A 25750-nucleotide genomic window follows, 5' to 3' on the forward strand; every position below is an offset into this window, starting at 1 on the left:
AATAAGTGAAATTTGCTTGGTGGACATTTGTTTTTGCCTACTATGTCAAGGCCGTATGTATGAAATGTTTACTGAGATTTGTTTTCATGCCAAACATATTTAACTATCTGCAAAAGTCTGTGCAATCAATGGTCATTTATCACATAGTTAGATGGTTTCTGTAGTGGTTAAAAATGCATGTATTTTCTACCTGAATAGAGAACCATTCAACTGTATGAAGGTAACATTAAAGTTCCTAAAACTTTTCATAGTTGAAAGTACTTTTATTGCCTTTCAGTAATTTTAAACTATGGCCTATAAACGTAATGTGAGAAGTAATTTTTAAAAGTCTCAGGTGTGGTTCTCTTTATTTGAGAATCCTAACTTAATCTATTAGTTATGTATGAATATACCTTGTTTAAGTGCACTTTATTATTTTTTATTGTAAATATACTTTTTGTGGTTGCTCCTACCAAAATGGCATTTTTTTTTATTACATCAAATTGCGACCAAGTCTATAAACAATTAGCTCTTCATAATGTGGAGAGCCAACCGGACTTAATAAGTTTAATAGCGTGCACGCATGGACTCACTTCAGTCTAGCCTTGCCGTCACCCAGCATAACCATTGGCCGGTGATTTAGCACATGCCTGGGGTGATTTCAGGAAACCATTGTATTCTAAAATCAGGATGGTCCAACTAGGAGTCGAACCTAGGCTCTCTGGAACGTGAGTCCAGTCAGGTTCGTCTCCAGGAAGACTTTTCAGGAGGGGCTATAATACAAAGACGGATGCAGTTGCAAAACAAACTAATAAGTCAGAGATAAGATCGGCATTGTTACAAATGGATGGTCTCAAATACTGAACTTTAATAATTTCTTACAACTTTTGATAAAAGAAATGTTTAAGACATGCGTTGAAGTACTTACGTTAACATAAATATGCTGTACAAAATAAAAAAAATTATAAAAATTTTGCTAAGGAGGGGCTATCGCCTCTGGAGTTGTGCTTGAGTCCGGTGTCCCACCTCGTGATGTGATGTGAAGAGTTCAGGTCGTGGATAAAGTGTAGCATTGTAAGTATTCATCATGACAAATAATGTAGCTGGTCTTGTCACAGGAGGAGAACAACAACAACGTGGTCCAGGGCGGCGGACGTGGGGCGGCATCGGCGGGAGATCTCGTCTCCAGCAGCACCCCTTCTCCCAGCAAGGCGTCCGAGGCCCGTGCCGCCTCCAGGAAGCTGAACATCGTGGCGGCCAACCCCCTCCTAGCAGGTCCGTGCCGGAACGCGGGTAACTTCCTAGACACTACTGATACCTGATAGGCTTGTGTGTGCAGCTCTGTGGCTGTAGACACTGCCACTTCACATCTGCGAACATCGTTATGGTCCTATCTCCAGGGAAATTGATCTACTTCCAACCGTCACTCAGTTTTACCGTTAATTAGGTACAACTTGCCACAAATGTCACAGGTGTTGCAATGCTTCAAGTAAACATGTATTATTTTTATCTCGGAAAGTTCAAAATAAAATAAAATGCTGAGAAAAATGTTTTCACTATTTAAGAGTTATAGTTTATCATTATGGTCAGTTTTGATTCCTGTTTTCTAGCGGGTTACATTTCACATTTGGTATTCCCGTTAAAACTATATTGGCGTTCAATAATCTGGCAAAATCACTAATTCATCATTACCATGTCCCCAAACGACTGGACTAAAAACCTTTCACTGTATTTATGTGAAACGTCCAGTTAGAGAAAATCTTAACAGCATGCACAACACTTCAGATGAAGTTTATACACAACATACAACATTATTATAATGATTCCATATGTAGTGAGTTGATGGATTTGAATTCAACTCCCAGTAGTGTCTTTCCTCACCCAGGAACGACTCTAGATATACATCACTGACTGTTAGGAATCTGTAAACATTTTTTCTTTGTGCATCAGCTCGAACCAGGCCCAGCTTTACTTTAGGGCAAACAAAACAAGCATCATCAGTTTTTCTGTAATAGTTTTTATTTCAGTACCTACCCTACCCAAATTTACTATTTAATTTTTGGCTGTGGAATTTTCCTTATTGACGTAGTACAGTTGCTCAGGTCCGAATCTCGCAACACTCCTCTTGGTGTTATCACAGTTAAGTCTTGTACACTCCATGATACTGCAACCATGCCTCACTCCTGCCGCTCTTGCTGTCTCTCTCCAGCAACACTAGAACTCCACACCACATCTCTAGCGCTGCCACTTGTCAAAACTGTCTTGAAAACTGTAACTTAACACCTTAATATAAATTTACCTAACATACAGTATAAATTAATTTTTGTGTTTATAGTAAAAAACGTTTCCATTTACAGTCAATTTACATACAAGTATAATTTTAGGACTACTGCATAAAATAATAAATTTTTTTCAGCATTTTTTTGTGTAACTTATTTTACAGTCTTTATTCTGAGGCATTGTAAAACAACTTTAAATAAAGTGAATTTCAGCAGCCACATATATAAAATTAAAATTTCTATAAGTGTAGAATTTTAATGGAACAGAGGTTACAAGTACTTGTGACAAGTCCTGTGTAAGAATCTGTGTAAATTTTTACCTATCAGTTTTATACTTTGCGAAAATGCATCAAGAGACACAGCCGTCAGCTCAGATAGGATATTACATGTTAAATTCTTATTGTTATAATTCAGCCATCTTTCACAATCTCTTTAAAAACAAAGACATATTGTACTTTGCAAAAAAATTACAGTAGAACCCTTTTATAACATTTTTCAAGGGGGAATTACAGTAGAACCCTGTTATAACATTTTTCAAGGGGAATTACAGTAGAACCCTGTTATAACATTTTTCAAGGGGGGAAAAAGAAAAAAAATTACTTTATAAGCAGGAAAACGTTATAAGAAGGAAATATCAGTTTAGCACTTGTCAGTGTTTGAACTTTTTATGAAAGGACTCATCAAGCTATGTAAACTAATTTAATGTTAAAACCACTGATGTGTACACTTGATGCTCGAATTTGTTTAACCAGGCCAACAATTTTTCTTCAATTTCATCCTGCGTCTAACTTCTATTTTATTGATCTCTAAAAACACACTGCCCCATTTCTGTAAAATTTGTCTCACGATTCGTGACGGTGATGTTTAGTGTGAAAATGTCTATGTCTAATTCCTTCACCACTTATTAAACATGTGTTTTTTGGGATTCAACTCTCTATCAGCAATAGAAAAAGTATTTTTTTTTTATCTTCGCTGAATAGTTTGCTAACTGAAAACACACCAGAATGGCAAGAAAAGAAAGGATTTCTTTGTATTTTTTTTTCAAGACAAGGGTGCCAACAGACACATAACTGTGAACATTACATACCTTAAATATATTGAATACGCATTTTTACCAGGCACTAACTTGTAACACTGGTGTTCTAGTACACTTTACAATCTGTTTCTGCACACAATCATATTTTAACAATCTACATCTATGGTATAACAGTGATTGAAAACAAAAATGTACTATGTAGATTGTAAAGTAAACTGTTTAACATGTTAAACTTTACAGATTGAATGAATGTTCAAACATTTAGGTTTTTAAAAACTTTTTTGCACTTATTTAATTTAAGAATGCAAACATTATATGCAGAAAATGCACCCTTCATGAAATGTTATACACAGGAAATAAATATGTTGTTCTTGGGAGAAATGTTAGGAATTAAATGCTATGGTGTTATAAGCAAGAAAACATTAAAAGCAGGAACATTAAACCGGGTTCTACTGTACTGCAAATTTGTGTTTCTATAGTTATAAAACTTGAAAAAAAAAAACTGAATCCTAAAATAACTGAAATAAACTTTTCTTGTAATACTTGTATTTTCCAATGCTCCTTATGGTTTTTGTTTAAAAGTAATTTTGTAAATGATAGCTAAATCCCACAGAAAATAAAAGCATCAAAATGTAAAACTCCAGCTAAGTTCGTGGCTGGGTCTCTAGATAGACAGGCCCATTAGTGACTTATTTAAGGTGCTTTCCACATACAGTGCAATATCATTGCAATTTACCTGGCTAAAACCTGCAGTTTTATTAATTAATAATGAAATTACTTCATACCAAACTTTCACTTAAGCAGGGTTCATAAACTATGCAAGAAACCCCAGAATGCAACAAACACAAGATGCAAAAAGTTCAATAAGGACTTTTTCAAATACCCATTTATAAACTACGCGTGACGCAAAAACTCAACGCGAGCATCAGCCAACTTTCAACTTCTTACATTTCGGCTCGTGTTTCAGCCATCCATACTTGAAGTGAGGTGTTCCAAGAACTTTTAAAGTCGTAGAAGTTATGTGTAGAAGTTATGTGTAGAGGCCACTATATTGTTTTTTATTATGTGCATCATGTTTTTGCTTGTACTTTTGCACAGTGAATAAAATTAACACTTTATCAATCAAATTATGGATGATTTTATATGTTTTCATGATAAACATGAACTATCAAAAGTAATCTACGGAAGAAATGTATTTTCTTCTATTTTCTCATCTCAAGTTATATGATTGGTGAAGTCTTACGACTTGCTTGCTTTATAAACAACCATAGTTGGTTGTGTCGTCGTGTTCTTGTGTGGTTTATAAACCCAGCCTGAATCTCTAACATTTTGTCGGGATCTCAAAATATATATTTTAAAGTGAGGTACAGTAAAGGCTCTTTTATCTATCATGGACCACGGCCTTATTACTGAATGTCAATGTAGTGGTGACGGAAATACTAAAGAAAAATTAAAATACAGTAATATTTAAAACAAGTTGTAAATATCTTCTCTGTGGCAATAAAAAATACACATAAGCTTTACTGTTAAGAAATTCTATGTCACATTGGGTCTGCTAAGAAATATCTGAATCCTGAAAAAAATGAACGCAAGCAGTTCAATTGATGCCAAATTACAGAATGTGTCAAACCGAAGAATAAATATAAGAGTACTTTTTAACGTGATTCCACTGTAGATACATGGGCTTCATTTGGTTGATAAGTTTATTTCTCATAAATTTTTCCCTAAAATTTTATATTTTTATTAGGTAGTTCTTAAAAATTAAAATAAGTTTTTTTCTATTTAGTTGATTTAACATTCATTACAAAAATAAACTTATGAAGCAGATGAAGTATTTTCTTTGCTATAGGCCTAGCTACGAAATTAATGTTTAAATAGTCATGTCTTTTATGTAGGTAGGTACTTAAAAAATCAATAACAATATGAATACTTTTTGCTCCAAATATTTTCTTATCTGTCAAAGCAGCTGACACACAGAATAAAATTGCTAATGAGTGGTTTTAAATTCTGGTATACCTTAACTTCTAAAATAAGTGCTTTCAAACATAACACATCATTAATACGTTAATGGCAAGTCTCAAATGTTCATGTTAAAAATTTACCTCTAATGCAATCTGCTGGGAGGTAATTAAGTGTTAAGACAATTGTTTCACATCTTTGACTGTTAAATTATTTATGTTAACATTATATTGATTAAGCACAGCAGTAGAAAAATTTACATGGTTTGAATTTTGCAATGTTATAACTTTTATTGTTTGAGGAATTCAGTTATAATTTTAAATTATCTGTTTATTCCATAGATTAGAGCTTGGGAACTGTTGCAAATAACAGAATTTCTTTATTATCTGTTTGGAATTTTTTTTTTTGCTATTTTGAAGTGTTCATGAGAGACTGCAGAAATATGAAAGTAAAAAATTGTTGCTATTTTCTAAGATGGCCATTGTAGTATAATATACCTACACAAAACACAAATATAGATTTTTGGTATGTCATTACTGAGTAATTAAGACCATCTTGCACAGTCAGATAAGGAAAATCTAAGCAACAACTTTGTAGGTTAATCAAGTGGAGTTTTATTTTCTTTTGCCCCAAGTTGCAAATATTCAAGCAGCCCTAACTCTATGCACATGCGAAGTTTGCATTTTAGAGTAATTATTTCCAATCAAGAAGGAATATTATTTTCCTAATGTGATAGGATTATAAATGCTTAACTCTAAGTTAAAAATGTTTAGAATTGAGCCATAACAAAATTACCAAGCAAAGCTATTAGTTGTTGCAGCTGTGATAAATGGGTTAGAGTAGAGTATGTTCTTATGTTTGCAGGACTGTTTGCTGTAATTCAGGTTCTGACTGTGGTGTTTTCGACAATGGCAGCCGGTATGGAAGAACACAAATGCACGTGAACACCCATTTTTTTAAATGTCTGTAAATGTGTTTTTATATATGTGATTTACGGCACAGTTTTATTTCCAAATGCGTACTTTTTTATGACAGATGTCTGAAATATATACCTACTCTATGACCTTTACTGACACGTACACAACAGATATGTGCACATTTTCAGGGCTGTTTGCACGTATTCATGACAGAATGACTTCATCTCTTTTGAAGTTTTACACTGGGGAGGAGCACAGTTTTGAGGTCGTGTTTCTGTTGGCACCATTGGTGTTGTTTGATTATTTTAACCTGCAAAATGGCAAAAACACACAATTTTTTTCTACTAAGTTGATGTATTGGGGGTTGTACATTATTATTATGCCCCAAATTCAGAGGGTTGTCGTGTATATTGGATATTACTCATAACATCGTCTGTCAATCCTCTTGTAAAAGCGCTTGGATCAGAGCCGTGACGTGACCCATGTGGGAGCTGTTGGAGGAGTTTCATAAGTTGGACACACTGGATAGAAAATGTGATGAAGTTAGATAATGTAATGGTGACTGTTGTTATGTAGTACAACAGAATATGTAAGAAGTTATTAAAGTGTTTTAAGTAATGTAAACCCTAAAAGGGTTCTGTAAACAGTGCTAAATATGTTGATATAATAAACACATGCTATGGAAGAAAACATTGGTTATGAACTTAAACATGGCGCAGTCGGTGTCGACCTACGCGACAAGGAACGAACACCAAGACCACCATGGTCTCAAATCGCTCGTCAAGTGTTGCATTCATGTGTAGTGATTGTGATATCAACATTCGTAAACGAACGTAAGTTATAATGGCGGAACTTGCAGGTGCTGGGTGCCTTAACCTCCCACCCAAACTTGCCCTCGATAGAAATGTACATGAAAATTGGCTTCGTTTCAAAAGACATTTCCAGGTCTATATGGGAGCGAGTGGAAATGACACAGCAGTGCCAGTTGAAGCTACGGCGGCCGACAAGAAGGCAGCATCAAAACGGAAGGAAATGTTGTTGCTGAACGTCGCCGGGGAAGATGCTATAGACTTGGCCTCAACATTCGGCTTGAGTGACGAAGACCTGGATAATTATGATAAACTCATGGAAGCATTTGATAATATTATGCAGCACCTAAGAGAAATGAGACATACGAGCGGTATATCTTTAATCAGTGCTGCCAACAGGAAGAAGAGACACTCGACCATTTTCTCACGGAAGCTAAAAAGGCAATAAAAAACTGTGGGTACGGGGATCAAACTGACAGTATGTTACATGACCATATTGTAGTGGGAATACTAGATAGTAAACTTTGTAAAGCCCTACTAAGGGTAGAAAACCTCACCCTGAACCACGCAATTCGTGATTGTTGAGCAGCAGAGCAGAGTAAGATGCACAGTAGGAAATTGGAAGAAAAGGATCACAAGTCCGTGGCTGTGGACGCTGTACACACTGCTAGATGGAAACAGCAAACAGGCGCATAGTGGTGCAAATTTAACGGTAAGCCCAATCTGAATGACAAAAGTGATGGGAGTACTCGTAAACACCAAGAAGAGAACTATTACGGGCACCAGGTATGTGGGAAATGTGGCAGGTCACACAGGTACCGAATGTGTCCAGCATTTGGAAACGTGTGCATGAAGTGCCAAGAGAAGGCGAATTTTTACAAGCAGTGTCGTAAGTTCAAGCAAAATTCTCAAGTACACGCAGTGTTTGAAGACAAGAGCTACAACAACATGGGCGACTCATTTTTCTGCGACCACATTTGAGTGGAGACAGTGAATGAGATTCAGCAGAAGGAGAGGAGGCAAGCTATCAGTGTTGGGGGACATACAGTGTTATTAAAACTGTACATAGGTTCCGAAGTTAACATTTTGCCAGAGCACATATTTAGGTCTATCAAAAGTAACAATAAAATGTACCAAACTAGTGCAACTTTAGTTGCTTATGGTGGTACTAAACTAGCACCATTGGGTATTGTAGAATGTGAATGTGTTATCAGTGGCGTGAACCACCCACTAAAATTCGTTATGTTAGAAACAAATTCTTGTCCAATCCTTGGCATTGAGGCTTGCATTGAGTTAGGGTTAGTTCAGCACCTGCACAATATTAGTGAGACTGACAACATGTCTACTAAAAGGGAATTCATAACAGCTAATAAGGATGTGTTTGTCGTCCTGGGTAAATACCCAGGGCAGTGTGTTATTGTAACACAGCCCAACTCAGAGCAGGTCATACGACCAGCAATGCGTAAGCCGAGGGTTATTAATGAACGTTTAAAACCAGCTCTCAATAGATTGGAGGCTATGGGTGTCACAGAACCAGTGGATCAGGTAACCTCAGACAGCTTCATTAGCAATCTGGTTGTTGTAGAAAAACCTAATGGCAGCTTAAGAGACTGCCTGGATCCATTAGACCTACACAAGGTCATAAAGAGAACGCCATATCCTATCCCTACTCTAGCTGACATTAGTGATCACCTTTGTGGAAAGAAAATTTTTACAGTCTTTGACATCAAAGACGGGTTTTATCATTTCGAATTGGACACACAGTCTGCTAACAAATGTTGTTTCTCAACACCTTTCGGTGTATATAGATTTTTGCGTCTCCCATTCGGTATAACTAGTGCTCCAGAAAAGTTTCAGAAAAAAATGATACTAGGTATATTTGGGAAACTTCCTAACGTCATTGTGTATTTTGATGATATTGTAGTATTCGGAGACACAGAAAAGGAACATGACGATGCTGTTCAGGAAGTGCTGCAACAAGCTCGTCAAAACAATGTAAAATTTAATGACCAAAAGCTGCAGTACAAACAACAATGTGTCCGGTACATGGGTCAGATATTCTCTGAAGTAGGTAAACAAGCTGACCCTGAAAGGGTGAGGGCTTTGCTAGATGTCAAACAGCTAAAAGACAAACAGGATTATGGGTATCAGAGTTATGGGTATGTTTAACTATGTAAGGGAGTACATACCAGGTTTTGTGAAAGTTGCAGCTCCTCTTAGGGACTTGCAAAAAGCAAAAGTTGAGTGGAATTGGCTAGAATGTCATACTAAAGCGTTCCAAGATCTAAAGAGTGCAATTGCAACGGCTGCAACTCTGAATAAGTTTGATCCGGCTCTCCCCATTACTATCCAAGCAGATGCATCCAAACTAGGCTTAGGCTGTTGTTTAATGCAAAACAACAAGCCTATCGCATACACATCTCGTAGTCTCACTGAAAGTGAAACTAACTACGCACAAGTCGAAAAAGAAATGTTAGCGGTAGAATGGTCCCTAAAAAAATTTCACAACATTGTTTATGGTTACCCAGTCACAATGATTATGGACCACAAACCACTAGTCCCTCTAATGGAGAAGGAACTACACAAGATTGGGTCTAGCAAACTAAAACGAATGCGTTTGAAATTGTACAAATATAATGTAGCCTTGGAGTATAAACCGGGTAAGGAAATGTATTTTGCAGACATGTTGTCTAGGGCATATTTAGCTGATCCTGTAGAAGATGATCCCAGCATGCTCAAAATGGTACACTCAGTGCAGTGTTTACCATTCAGTGGCCGTGCAAGGGACGAAATGAAAGCGGCCACTCGTGATGACCTGGCGTTGCAGGATGCATCTGGATATTACTATCAAGGGTGGCCAAAACATGTAACCCAACTGTCAGATAGAGTGCAACCATACGGGAAGCACAGACAAAATATATTTGTAGAAGACAGGATTGTATTGTTGAATGATGATGATAATGGTGTTAGAATAGTTATTCCCACACAACTTAGGAGTAAAATGTTTCATATATTACATACAGGTCACTGTGGCAGGGACAAATGCATAGCTAAGGCGAAGCAAGCTCTATACTGGCCGGCTATGAATGATCACATAAACATGTAGGCTATATAAAAATGTGCAAGATATGCGAGGTTTCCCAACCGGCTAAACAGAAAGAACAATTACTTAGCAAACTGCCCCCAATGCTAAGATGGGAGCAAGTGTCAACTGACATACGGATTTGACGATTTCGGGCCCAGTTACTTAACAATTGTTGACCATTTTTCACATTGGCTTTAAATCATACCAATGAAAGACAAAACGGCTCGTTCAGTTATCGAGGCATTCAAATCTGTTACTATCACGCATGGTAACCCAAAAGTAGTGTTCTCTGATAATGTTCCATTCAAGTCGTATCAATTCAAACAGTATTGGATGACATCCAGTGCACACTGGTAACATCCAGCCCACGCTATCCCCAAAGTAATGGGCAGGCTGAAAAGGCTGTAAGCATCGCTAAGAACATATTTAGGAAAAGTAGGTTGGACTGTAGGGATTGCCGAAATTTGTTACTTGAATACAGGAATACTCCTATAATTGCACTACAAGCCTCCCCGGCACAGCTTCTAATGAGTAGAATGCTACAGTCGAATTTGCCAACAACCCACCATAATCTAGAACCCAAAGTTCAGAGAGATGTAACTGCTAGGTTAGAAAAGTATCAACTAACAACTCAGCAGTGGTACAATCAAACTGCTTGCAGTACAACACAGACTTTCAGCCCATGAGAACCCGTTATAATAAGCACAGGTAGGAGAGAAGGGTGGGAAAATAGAAGGATCATAAGAAAGCATGAAACACCCCGCTCCTATTTAGTAATGACTAGTGAAGGTAGTGTTGTCAGGAGAACTACCAAACATATTCTAAAATCATACACCCAGTCATCAAATGAGGGAGTACATAGTGCCCATGAATTCATAGAGAGTTTTCAAGGCAATTTAGCAGAGTGTAAAAGTCTCAGTAGCCAAAGTGACTGTCAGAATGATAGGCCAACCCCAAACACAAGATGTACACCACAAGAATGTCAATTAGGAGAGTCATCCCAGGCAGAGGAAGAGGAAACATTCAGGGGATTTAGTGAGGAAGAGATATGTTAAGCTTACAGGGGCTTAGCTAAGGAAGGAATAAGATCAGGTGAAAACCCCACTGTGACACCTTGTGGGAGAATAAGGAAACCACCACAATGCTTCATTCAAACATCATAGTAAAGGGGGAAGGTGTTTGAGGAGTTTCATAAGTTGGACACACTGGATAGAACATGTGATGAAGTTAGGTAATGTAATGGCGACTGTTGTTGTTATGTAGTACAACAGAATATGTAAGAAGTTATTAAAGTGTTGTAAGTAATGTAAACCCTAAAAGGGTTCTGTAAACAGTGCTAAATATGTTGATATAATAAACACATGGTATGGAAGAAAACAGTGGTTATGAACTTAAACAGGAGCCAGACTCAAATTCCCCCTATACATCCAACCACAGGGTCCGCTATCAGTGTCGGGAAAGCTACTTACGGTTTACAAAAGATAAATAAATACATGGGCTCTTTAGTCGTCTCACACGCCTAAGCCTCTGAGTCGTCGAACACGTGGTTGTTTTAAAGATACATCATATTAACTGGCATGATTTTGTTTTATTTGGCACAGCTCTCATAAATTAATAAGTTAATTTACAATGCAATTAAAAAGTGTTTGAAAAGGGGAAACAGCACAGAATCAAAATACATTGTGGTCCAGGACACCACGTGACTCAAACTAATTTCAGCGAAATTCAATTAGATCAAAATTTCCTTAAATTGATAAATATTTCAGAAAAGCAGTCTACCACAAAAATTAGGCGTTAAGGAGAAACTAAAAGATTTATAAATTACTTAGATAAACGGCTGATGCGAACAGATCAGTCACGAAAGAGTTGATGTCCTCAGGGTGTGATGAGCATCCTACCTTGGGTGGCAATCTCAAAACGAGATGGGGCAATGACTGGAGAAAAGTGTCAGGCCACTGAACTTAATTATCGTTAGGGCAATTTCAAAACCGTGCCAATGGCGAAATAAAATAAACCATTCAATAATATCCTTAAATAAAACCTAAACCATTTTCAAATAATATTGTTTGGTTATTTAGTTACTTAAATTTAAACATTTGTTCAAGATATTTCAGAATGGGGTGCGTTCCAAAATCCTACATGTGTAGCACAGCATCCATAACTTTTACATGCTAAAAAAGAAATCATGTACACTTGGGGTGGCAAATGAAAAAAATGACAGTATTAATTTATGTTTATAAACAAAGGAACATGGCATTGGCTTTAAATGATAGGTACGTAACACACACATACACATGTTGGCGGAAGGTTTAATCACTGCAGAAGCATGATGAAAGAGTGGCTGTTGGTGGATCACATCGGGCTTGTAAGAGGGGGATAGACCCTGGTCAACATAAAAATATCACTAAATGTTGACAAAATTACATATCTGATATAAATAATTGCAGTAAAATATTTTTCATTCAAAATTATTTTTGTATTCATCCATAAAACACTAAAGTTTACAAACATTAGGTAAAAGATACAGGATAATATAAAATATAACGAAAAACAGATACAACAAAAATCACTCATATTTTTGACCACTTGGTGGCCTTCATTTGTAGTGACTTAGCATAATGGCAGCCTGTAGAAAATTTAGTCATGGATAACCATAACTAAAGAGAAGTGAACATTGAGCCGTTTAACAGATGCCACACGCCACTACCAACAATTTTTGAAGTCTGTGGGGCATGCCAGTAAGGGCTTGGGTTGATAATACATATTTAGAATAAACTACACCGTGATTTTTGTTTAATTCCATGAAAAATTCAATTTAAAATGTTAAATCCTAGTGTCCCCTTTTTCTCATTTGTTTTTAGGTAGATTTCAAAGAAATTATATCTATTGTAGCCATTATCAGTGTGAATTTCGGAAAATTTTGATGTTTTTTTGTTTCATGGTCCATAGACCCCAAAACCATAGTGAACTCAAAAGTTCATGTGTGTGTGTGTGTGTGTGTGTATCACAATTTTGTGTACACAATAAATTTTGCAATTTTTCACAAATAACTTCCAAACTGATACATAATTTATTGTAAAATGCCTGAACTTTATTTAAATCTTTGACTGAAACAAACATTTTTTATGAAATGATCTATTACTGAAAAATTAATACTTTCTTAGTATCAAATTTGTCAAAATTTATTAATAACCATCTTAAGGTGACCTTAAAAATTTGTCTAAAATCCATTTATGTGACCACGTATTAGTGCAAGGGATGAAAAATAGTGTTTGTAGATTAAAAATAATTGCCTAACTACCTTAGTAGGCATAATATGAAATGTGTTAAGACATTCAATGCTGGATGCATTATGTTAAATACATTCAAAATATTTTCGCTGCATGGAACAAGAGAAAATGTTAAATTGGTCTTATTTGAACATTGGCGACCATATAGGATGTTATGTATGCTACATTAAGTTCTTAAAATGTTCCAGGAGTTTATAGAAGTTTCCAAAATATTCTCAGAAGAAACAGGTACTTCGAAATCTACCTACGCCTGTAGAATGTGCAGAAAGGGATTTTTTTTTTTACTTAGTCTCAACCCCTTTTTTTTAACTTTTAAGCTTTAGACTGTTCCAATGATTACTAACAATATTCTTCATTAATAATTATATATAAATATATATTTTGATTTTATAAATCAGTAATACTACCACTTTAACAATACAAACTAAAATTAACAATTAATAATTTTACATAATACTAATCACATAAAAGATGGCCTCCCTTTTGATTAAACAATGTTGTTACAAGTTAAACTACCAAAAAAGAAAAAAAAAGTAATGATTTTTGCTGTTGTGGGCCAGAATTCCCATGATTTCTACTGGGGTCTTAAATGTAACAAAAGTCTTGATGATGAACAAAAAATGGCAGATACGAGCAGATCCCACCTGATCCTGCCTAAACACCTTCCTATGACAGGTACTTGCAGACTCGAGTTCACTGTCACAATGTTTGGAGCACTCCACGGCTGTGCACACCAACTGACACTCCCGCAGTGGATCCACCTTGTCACCAAGAATTTCTCTGTATAAAGTATTTAATACCAGCAAGAAGTAGTGATTAAAACCTCTCATTGTCCCTTAAAATCTCACACAGGCTTCACTTACATGGACCAATCTTCTTCTGTATATACAGTATAAAGAAATTTAACAGTACACTAAAATTTCCTTTTTCCTAAACATGGTTCCCTGCAAAGTGATTAGGCTAATTGCATTTTGACAAAGAGAAATATAACTGTTTGTGTGTGGCTAAAATACTATAAGAGAAGGTTTCTGAAAGTGAATAATAGTCATAACCACACAAAAATTTAGCAAAATAATCTACTTGCTAAGCAATATTGTTGTGATATCAACCACACAATTTCAAGACCAAGAAGTTATTCCACAAAAAAATTGTTCCACAACTGCCCGATCCTGGACACAGTGTACACTACCCATACCTTATTGAATTTTCCTCCAGTTGGCAATTTGGCTGAGCCTCATTTTACTGCGGCCACGTGTTGGAATCTCGCTGTCTGGAACTGGTCTTCCACTTATACAAATAAATGTTTTCCTCCTGAAGTCATTAATCTTGCAGTGGCTGCTGGTAGAATCTAAACTGCCAAAGTTGCCTTCGCCGTCGCATAATTCGACTCTGACCAGCACCTACAAAATACTGCAGTCGGACTTGGCTTTTAAGAACTCGCAGACCTGCAGCAAAATCCTCAACCACCTTGCTCATTGCAGTAAATCACCGCACACGACCTAAAATAAGCTTAGCCCTTTTCACTGTCAGTCATCGCGCATGACTCCTTCCGACTATCCTGCTGCAAGACCCGGCCAGGGTTAGACTGTCCACAACCACCTTTCTCGGCCAGCTCCTTCCAACACACTAAGGTCAGTCATCACAAGCTACTTCATCTGTGATTCTCGCACAACTGCTCACAAAAACCTACACCAACACTGCACTTGACGCAACAGACGCAACAGCACAACATACACTAAGCAAAACCCAACCACTGCTGCCACACAATCTACACAATGCGAAACTTCACGAGACTCCACACACCACAAAGCAGTGTGTTCAAACTAAACACAAAGCAGGAAAACCAAATAAAAATAAAATAATAAAAATAAAGGTAAAGGGTGAGAGCACCAGATAACCTACAACCACCACAGAATAAGAACAATAATAATACTGCCAAAGTTAGCAAAATAAATGTTTATAACTTACCATCAATTATAATTGTGAGGACATTGTCAGCTCAGCGGCTAGAATACAACGTGGTGCGTCTGTATTAAGTGTGTTTACGTATGAATTTAGTTACAAGCTGGGTTCAGAGATGAGCCATGCTTATGGTTTGTCATGATTACCCAGGCCAGGGGTGGGTTAGTCTATTTTCATCATTGCATCTTTTCATGACTTCTCATCGAGGACTACTTAGCTAGTTTAACACATGATGACTGCATGTAAGTTAAAGTATTGTAGCTTTTGCTACATGAATTGTATCTTTCAGTTACTCAGCAGCTTAAACCATTTGCAGTAAGGAAGCATGAGTTGTCTTTGGAGCAGCATCCAAGAGTGTTGATAAACTAAAACGTTTGCTTCAGCACCACCTAGGGATCAAAATTTTATGAAGTTAATGTAATAGCATTTGAACATACAATTCGATATGTTTCAACATCATGAGGTTTGTCAGTCAATCCTAAATTCTGCAGTCGTGACTTTGGCCAGGAAGGAGGTGGTTGAGAGAAAACCTAGATTTGGCAAGAAAACAAAAGTTTCTGTTCGCAGCAGATGTGTATTCAAAATTGGTGGAAGTGTTAACAATGTCAACAAGAATAGCTGCACATACATTGGGGAAGTTGCAAGCACTATTTGCAGCCTCTGGATTGCTGGAGGTTGTGTTTACAGAGGAATTTGACAATTTTTTGACGTTAAAGAGATGGAGTGATGGTGTTGTGGTTTAAGCAGAAGCAAGACAGCAAACGTGGCATAACTGAGTGTGCAGGACAGAACTGTGATACCACCAGGAGGAGTGTTACGTGATTCTGGCCTGAGCCTGTTTTCAAATCTACTACGTAAAAAAGGAAACATATAGAGATTTAACTGAATAGTAAAATTAGACAGGGAAGTACTGAATTAAGTAAATGAGTTAAGCTATCCGCAGTATAATCATCCATAAGACGTGTTTTGACAAGAAGTATTATACTCTTTTAAATTTAATGCAACAATCAACTACAACAAGCTATTTGATATGATGAATCAGAACACCTATTAATCTCAAGGCAATATATTAATCCTGATATGTGACAAGTTATTATAAGTCTGCGTAAATATCCGAAACAAAGTTTCTGGGCTAATCGAAAAAACAGCTCCAAGCTAAAATTGACATGAAAATGATAGCATGAGTTTGTTATGTCAGAAGCAAACACATTTTTTTTTGTATGCAGAAATTATCAAAATTTTGTTCCAAAAACCAATTTCAAGTTACATGCCGTGTACTACATATAGTATTTTCCTTTTCATTTTTAAATTGGTTGAGTAAACTTAATTGTAGTGGCTTCATGTAACTAATGTGTATGGCATTTGCACTTTTAAAATTGTGATGGTTGTGATGGTTAGAGGGTAATTGGTTTTTAGCTAAATGTACAAGATAATATTTACAACATTCAAGTACAAACTTCAAAGAGAAAAAAATGTGAGCAAGTCTTTTAGTACTTGCTAGTGATGTGTAAACATCTAACTTTGATAACGAGCAAATTCATTTGTTCGCATGTTGAAAATAAACTTTTTATACGAAACGCATACACAAAATTTAATGTAGAATTTTTCCGAGAGTAATAAATGATATGCAATCTGTGTTTTAAACTACATTTTTTAAACGAAACTTGCACATAGTTTTTGCACTCACTGCTAGAATGCGCTGCTGGAGCAGTTTACGTCAACTATCGAATCATTTGATTCACAGAGCGAAAGGTCAAACTATATAATGAAACTTCTCCGATAATAGCGAAAAATACTTCAAAAAATACAGAACACCAGCTTTGAATATGATTTTCGACAAGGAATTATTAAAATACTGCCCATCTTGCTAAAATTCATTAAACAGTTAATACTACATAAAGTTTTACTTTGTCTCTATGAACTTTGGTTCACCACATATGCCAAGATGGCAGCACCGTGGTTATACATTTCCATTCCATGCAATTTTCGTTCCATTCACAAAATTACTCCCACCAAATGCCATATACCGAGAGCTAAGATGTTTACACATCAAAAATCACACTATTTTGTTCATGCACTAAAACAAAACACACAATACTTATACACCGCAAAATACATGCAAGAATTCTTACTAAGGTACTGTCGGGCTGCACTGCTACCAACAGAAACTTGACTTGAAACTTAATTTCCACAAGAAACGGGGGACAAGATTATAAGCACACTTCAAACTATACACCTCTCCAAAGCTCACAAAATTTCATATCAGATAATGACACTTTATATTGCATATGTGCAGACAGCTCTAAAAATATATACAAATTAATTGTGCACATTTGTTGCAGCTTAAAGGCATAGCATGGATATTTTATACATCTGCGGTGAAAAGGAATGTTATTAGAAATACAGTGATGCTGCAAATCACAAATATATGAACACATTTTATAAACGTAGATATTTTTTTTTTTTTTAAAAAACTGGGTTTTCATGTGCATTTATAGGTACTGGCTGCTACTGAATGTATGCTTCCTTTGTTAGTTTGTAAATCACAATTGGGAAATTATTAATGAATGTGAATAACAAGAAGGTAAACTAGATATTGGTAAATGGTGATGGCAGGAAAGGAATATTTTGATTTCCTTCGTGTAGTTTACCTTATGTACTGGGACAATATCAAAATTCTATGACCTGTTCATTTTTCATAGTATATAAGTAGAAAGTATGTAATTATATCATACTTATTTTTAGCCCATATTGTATACATTCTGTTAATGGTAAACATGTTAAAATTTATAACAGATATGTGAACCCTAAAATATATGGTTTTAAATCTGTATGAACTAACTTAAGTGCTAAATTTCTGAGAATTGTTATATTTTAAATTTTTTGTACATATTATTGTGTTGCAAATGTATATTTCAGTTTCTCGATATCTCACTTTGATTTTAGCATGCTTTTGGATATATAAACTGTAAATATTACAATGATTCATGTTCAAAATTGACTTGTTCCATAGCTGTATGGAACTTAACGTAATTAAGGGCTTTATGAAATGCATGAATAAATAAATAAAATGAAACAGTAAAAACTTTTTAATTCGGCTCGATTGGGACCATGCCCGTACCGGATGAGCAATATTGCCGAATTATCAAATGTTAATGTAGATTTAATGGGAATACAAAAAAAATAATAATTTACAGTACAACGATTTTTAAAACAAGATGGGATCAGAAAAATTCTGATTACAAGCAGCTTAAACACCAGATGACAGAATGTGCAGAATCCAACAATGCTGGATTTTAGAACACCAACTGTACTACAGTATAATTTGTTTTTAAAAACTGAATGGATACAATATTTCTTTTTTTTAAAAATATATATATATGCATGTAAGAAAATTATTTTCAATCACGAAAGAAAATTGATAGGATGACTCAAGTAGCATGGACTTTTGCAAGCCTTTTTGCTAATAAAAATATAAACTATTTCAGCTACACTCATACATCTAACTGTCTTTACTTCTAAGTGTCTTTTTCAGTCTTGAAAAAGATAGAATATAAGAATACAACTTTTTATAAATTATTCTCAATTTCCATTATTTAAGATATAACCTTCAATTGAATTTCAAGTTATGTATGTATAAAAATACCCAGTTTTTATTTACATTTTTCAAATGTTTATTGTGCCCTCCACCGGAGGCATGGCGCGCGTCTGAACAGTGGTCGGACACGTCCCACAATCTTGTGAGCAATTCACGTGTACTGCAGCCTTTGGTGTTTCAATGCGGCGGTGCAGTCCACCCTCAGTTGTTGGTAGAGGAGGCACATGGACGGAGTCTTAAACAAACCTTCTAACAAAAAAAATCACATATGCTGAGATCAAGCAACCACGGAGGTCACCATTACGGCCAATCCATCGTTCAAGAAGGTCATTTTTGAGACACTGTTGTTGAAAATTTAAATCCTCAGATTGTGCTTGCTTCTGTGGATCTTCAACATATCCAGATATTAAAATCTGGCAACAGTGTTTTGTACGAAAGAGAATGGACCATAAACCTGCTGTATGTCTTGCTTGCTCAGGCACACATAAACAACCAGTCTCTTCAAATTTCTGGTGCCACCATCCAGTCAACTGTGTGGTAGCAGGTTCATCACCATTATGTTGATGGTATTCAGGCTGAACAATTGTAATTGACTCACATGTGTTTAAACTGAGAACGCCAAACACTGTTTGTTGCTGTGTTTTTGCCATCTCGATGGATACTGAACGTGCATGCTAGAAGCACCAGCTGTCGCTGCACCAGTGGGACGCCTATCGGCAACGTGCTACATGAGCCACAGAAAATTGTAACATTTTGAGGTTCTGTCACCATTCATGTAAAACTTATAGCCTTGTAAAATTGGATTAATCATTTTGAAAAACACTTATCAATCTAAAGAAATTAAATTACAAATAAGATTTTAATTTGGTGGACACACTCAAATTATATGAAATAGGATGACAAGTATTTCAATCTTGCTTTAAGTCAGTCCATAAGGGCAGCGTATAAGCATGATAAAACTATATAATTTCAAGTGATTTCTTTAGAAGGTATAGTTATGAAGAACACGAGAAGTAATTAAATAGCAAGCCCATGAACAATTAAAATATTTCATAGGAGTATAAGTATTTTTCTATGTTATGAAATACTGGAATTTTTAAACTTTAATTTTAGTTGATTCTAAGAGCATTAAATTATAATATTTTTGTTGGAACTTTAAAGCATACATATTTAGAATACTTTTTATCACCTTACATACTATAATTATTATATTCATTATAATAAATTAATGACAGCTGCAAAATTATTGCTGATGAATGTGAAGGTAAAATTATGTGCATGCATTGAAGTTCTTTCCTAGTCAGCTCCGTGCGAACAGTTCTGACTGCAGTGAGTCTGATTACAGAAAAGCTGGCCGCCCCACCTCCGCTTATTCCGATCAGACCACCGTCCGCAGTTCCACCGCCCATCCCCAGTAATGCTGCTACCCCCGTACCGAGTGACGGTGAAGACGGAGTGCATCGTCGCGGACACGTGTACAGGTGAGTGCCGGGACCTCTCTGTTAACTGTGCTCTGGGCAAATAATATTCAGCCCCCCCCCCCCCCCCCCCCCTAAATTCCTTTACCACTTATCACCAAACATCATAAAATTGTTCAAATTCATGCTTATTTACTATCAGTTTTATAACAGCACATTTATAACGGGACATAGGCTGTTTGTCTTTTTTCTTATTTAAATGTATTAAATGGTTGTTGCAGTTTTACAAGTAATACAACATGAGTTATAGTATACTGTATATTGTTAAACGAGTTTAAAATTGATTTCTAAAGTATTTGGTTTAAGGCCTAACATTTTTTAACGCACTACAATATTTATAATAAACTAACATTTCCCCTTGAATCTGTCTATGGCAGTACTCTGTGGTAATAAATAATGTTTTTTTACAAAAATAGAAACATTACCATATGTTAAAACAACTTATTTTTCTCAGCCCTCAAATGTTTTTGTGCTTATATTTTTTTTACACCTCAAATTCTTCCGCCTCTTAAAAACTGTAGCTGTGGGCAAATGCCCAGTTAACCCGTTTGTAAATCGGGGCCAGAGTGGGCTTCGTGTCACTGATACAGACAGCTGCAGTTCGCAAGAAAAGGTTCGTGCCGAGTCATTTCTCAAGGTACTATTGCCTTTTTGATACAGGTATGGGTGTAAGAACAAGTTATTTTCAGGCAAATAATGTGCATGCAGTGGTTCAGTAACCACATTCACATTGGTACAGTCAAGTGCAGAAAATCATTTCCAATGACCAATCGCAGTCAGTAATAAAAGCTGTGCAAAACATCAACACAGTATGTCTCGATCCTTACAAGCAGTCAAATGCAAACTGTTTCTAGCCATTAAGTACCTGAATCAGTGCTTAAGCTACTACTAAATGGTTTGCACAGCATATGACACATTTGGTTCAGGGTGAAAATGTGTTTAATCTGTGTCGTATAGATGAATAGGAGATGAGTTTCAAAAGATGTGAAAAATAAAGTGTCAGATGTATTTCAAATTCATGATTGTTTAATACTCTGCCAGATATGAGACAGATATGTCATGAAAAATTTATGAATGTTAATTCTCACGACTATTAACAATCATTTTGCTAGAACAATCAGAATAAAACATTTATACAAGAAAGCCTGATGTTGTTTGGTGTGTAGCTTATTTGAAAGTAAATATAGCGAAACGGTGACACTGCCTGAAGCAGCTGCAATTGAAGCCAAATTGTGTGTCCTTGTGATCCGTAAAACACAGGTAACACAGCGGTGCATAGCAAAGAGACACAAAGCATGTTGAGGAATCAAAGTATGTATATATTTTTGTTGCTAATAGCAGCAGCGGCAGAAGTTACAGTTTGAAGAATGTAAACAATTTTATACGTGTGCGCTCGTTTTGACAATTTAAAAACTAACAAACTTTACTGTGGTTAACATGCAAGGCTTATATTTTTTAACATTTTTTTAGAATTTGTTTTTTAAAAATGTTTTTGAATCAAATCTTGTTCTTGTATATTAGTATGCTACGTAGTTATAATTATAGAAATTTGTTATTATCAGTCGTAATATAACAAAATACATCTTAGAATAGTCTGCAGTTTAATGCAGTGTGAGCAAACATGTTAGAGAAAAGGTTTTGTCCATATAGTGTACGAGTACAAACTGACAAAAACCTGCACTCATGAGAATTGTCCTAAAAGGTTCCTGTTTAGCAGAATTAAGATTAATGCATTTTCCTTACTTGTATAGCACTACTAAAATCATATAAAAATTATGTTTTCATTGTGGTTTTAAGATATTTATTAATTATTTATTTTGCAATGTACATCATTGTAAACATTAATTAACTCTTAACTTCTTTACCGTGAAATTAGAAAGTCTACATATTACAAACATTCTACATGCAATAGCCTCCGCATGATCGGTATACGGTACAGCATGCAACACAGGCTCATAGGTAATGATGGCAACATACAATCATATGAATATTTCATTTATTTATTTTTCCAACTTAGCAAATAACTTTATTGGAAATGAATGTGAACACACACACATTGTGTTTAAGCTATCAGTGGGTTCCCATTTAAAAAATTTGGATTAAATAAAAAATTATTATGTTAACATTAAACTCACAGAAATGAGCATATGAAAGTAAACATGCATGAGATTGATAACCTGTTGAAAATATTACGTATTTATAAAATGCATAATGATAAATATGAAAAATTCATTACAAGTATTATTCAAATAAGTACATTCTCTCGAAATAAATTTCTATCTACTGTTTACATAACATTATTATTTTTTTTTTTTTTTTTTTTTTAGTTTTTGCTTCAGAGTGCTGGTTTTTAAAGATTGTAAAGGTATTGTTATATCATCCTCTCCACCCTTTCTAGTAGTTGACAAATTCTCGTAGTGATAGTACAGCATCTTTTGTTGTTTCACTACTATTTAAGAAAATTTTCTCTTTGTAAAGGCAGTCATCTGCTTTCATACAGTTCAGAATTTTGTCTATCAATTTATTGAGAAAGTATAAAAATATCAGTCTACTTCTTGTCGCAAGTTTTTCCATCTGTATAGCCATATTTATATTATAAAGTAATGAGGTATACCTTATTGTACGCAACGAAAATGTTTTGTTTGTATTATAACAATGATGACTTCCTTAGCTTTCTGGGAGCAGAAGACAATTATTGACCCTTTTTCAAGGAGATGTTAAATTTAGTCGAGGTCAATTAGCATTGTGGATTGGAACCCTCTTTGCTTTTTCGTACCTCCACTCCCTTCACTCTTTATTGAGAGAGAGCTCCATTATGACTGTCTTCCTTGAGCCTTCTCTTGTTCTTGCTTTGTACCTGTACTCTTTTTTCTTGTTTACTCGTGAAAATGTATTTGTTCTCAAGCTTCAGCCAGCAATCAGGCTGACGTGTGTGGGTGTGCTGTTTTTTGTTTATGTGGCTGCCAATTAAGTGATATTTCTCTCCTCAAACTCTTTATGCATTTGTCCGCGTAGTTGTGGTATTTAACATTTGTAAATTTAATGTTTCAATTTCACTTAGGTTTGCGACCACCCAAATTTTGCAAAGGTCTTAGTTTGAATTTAAATTTCTTCTGTAACTATATTGGCAGTGCATTTTGTATTTATTTATGTAATTATTTCACTGTTTAAGAGTCAAAACATAATATATTTAATTCAACAGCACATGAGAATGGGCTACTAACTGTGTATTTTATATGGCACATTGTAATTCAAACTTTGGCAAGTCTTTAGTTCATAGCAAGAGGAACTTGATTTTTAATTATTTTCCTAGTAGGTTCTTCTGGGGCTTTACAATTTTGTTAGTATCTCTAAGTGACTAGAGTGACGAGAGGGTCTTTTTTAGTTCTTTGTCACATATTTCATTGGTTCCATTATCCTTGTTTGAAAATCTTGTGAATTCATTAGATTACTTTATTTTACTTGTAGTTTAATTCAGATTCTTTGAATGTATGTAATTTTGCTAGTCCACATGACTTTGAAGTGTGTATTTTTTTGGTAAGATTACACATGTGTGTTTTTGTTCTTCATACACTTTATGTAAGTCCTATACTTCAGCACAGTGGTTAGGATTTTCTGTGGTTAAAAAAATTTGTTTCTGAGGTTCAGGCCAGAATGTTGTGTCATTCCTTCGCCTTCATACTGCAAAAGGTGGTTTGAGACCATCGCACGTTGGCCCAGGGCACACCATTGACAACTCCCCACAGCGATGGCTGATATTCCTAAACAACCTTAGGCTTATCACCACATTTTTGTCTCATTTTGTTATTAAACACATACTTCTGTTTGATCCAGCACTAATTAATAAATCAGACTTTGTTGATAGTAGTTATTAACTAAGACTTGTTAATGAAGATTTTGGTATGTTTCTCACTTATTTTCTGTGATGCTTTTGAGATGTTAAGTTAATGTGAAATTATTTTTAATAGTTTAATATTTGTAAAATTATTTTCTTGATTATTGAAAAAAAAAATTATATTGCATCAGCATTGACTATTAATTAATGAATCCTTTGCTTTACTGAAATTGTACATTTTGAAAATTATTAAAATCAAATTAGAATTTTTTTTAGATGCAATCAACTGATTTATAAATTACACATGTCTTTATTTCTAATTTTTACAACAGAATTTTGCTACACAATAATGTAGAATGTGACTTTGTGATCAGTAATGTGAAGAGGGAACCCTGTAAGACACTTTGTTCTTATTTTGAGTAGCATATTACGTATGAACAGTGGCATAGCCAGGGGGGGGGGGGGTTTTAGGTGTTCTAACCCCCCCCCCCCCCCCCCCCCTTAGTCACAATTATTTTTTCTTATCTGAAAGCAGGTTAGCTAAAAGCCTGGGTGTCTTACTGCTATCACCGGCCACTGCACTGGAGGGGAAGAGTAAGCGAGCCCTACCGATTCTCCTTCCCTTCCCCTTCCCCTGTCGTGAGCAGAAGCTATAAGGTTGTGGCGCCGTGACGGGTCCCAAGCTTTCAAATATCTTACACCTGTTGTATTTAACCAGCGCGGTAATTATAAGCAGGTGTTGACTGGGCTTCCAAAAGTGTAAGGATCGCTGTGTGTATGTAGAATTGAGACGACGACATGGTGTCATGTAACTCTTCAAGCTAAAGCTAATTGTTTCCAGGAATAGATCAGTTCTGCCGAAACCCAACCCTTTTTATTCCTTTTTTTTTTTTTTTTTGGTATTGTCGAGCTTCGAGCATGATTTATGATTTTGAGTGGACGTAAACAAGGCACTTGGATTGATAAAAATATCTTTAATTAATTTCTTACTTTATCACTCAAACAATTTTTTTATTAAAAAATTAATAATATTTTTACCATTACAATATTTAAATTTAAGTACCGAAAACTGCTAAAATAGCACTATTTTACACCTTAAAATCCAAATTTTTTCCGGGGGCGGACCCCCGGACTCCACCGTTTTAATGGGGGGGGGGGGGGGGAACAAGCTTCTTAAACCCACCCCCCCCCCCCCCCCCCCCCCCCCCCAAACACAAATCCTGGCTACGCCACTACGTATGAAAGTAGATGACTGACCACACACAAGTTTCATATCACCAAACTAAACATGCAGTGATTTAATTTTAGTTTTATTGTATGCACTACATTATTTCACATCATAATTTTTAGGCATACCAGTTTTTATTTCATGAACACAAACATTTCTCATTTTATTTCTAGTAAGCAGAATCAACACATTTTCTTTCCCTCACATGTAGTGAAAAGGTTTTTCTGTATTGTAAGTTGACACAGTTAAAACAGTATTATATGAGGTGTGATTAAAAAATACGTTGAATGAATGT

At 35.5% G+C, this 25750-nt stretch overlaps 1 protein-coding gene across 4 annotated transcripts in view; it reads left to right on the plus strand.

Annotated features, from left to right (window-relative positions):
- The window catches only part of LOC134542448 (ecdysone-induced protein 74EF-like), a 507486-nt gene that overhangs the window by 399277 nt on the left and 82459 nt on the right, over window positions 1-25750 (plus strand). For 3 of the 4 annotated variants that reach the window (XM_063386723.1, XM_063386745.1, XM_063386734.1), the window contains 2 exons: window positions 1098-1254; window positions 20260-20395. In XM_063386723.1, coding sequence (XP_063242793.1) covers window positions 1098-1254; window positions 20260-20395 — 293 coding nt within the window. Of the gene's footprint in view, window positions 1-1082; window positions 1255-20259; window positions 20396-25750 lie in introns of all 4 variants that reach the window. The other variant, XM_063386715.1, reaches the window with a different exon arrangement.

Source organism: Bacillus rossius, chromosome 1, assembly GCF_032445375.1.
Source record: "Bacillus rossius redtenbacheri isolate Brsri chromosome 1, Brsri_v3, whole genome shotgun sequence".
Lineage (NCBI taxonomy): Eukaryota > Metazoa > Arthropoda > Insecta > Phasmatodea > Bacillidae > Bacillus > Bacillus rossius.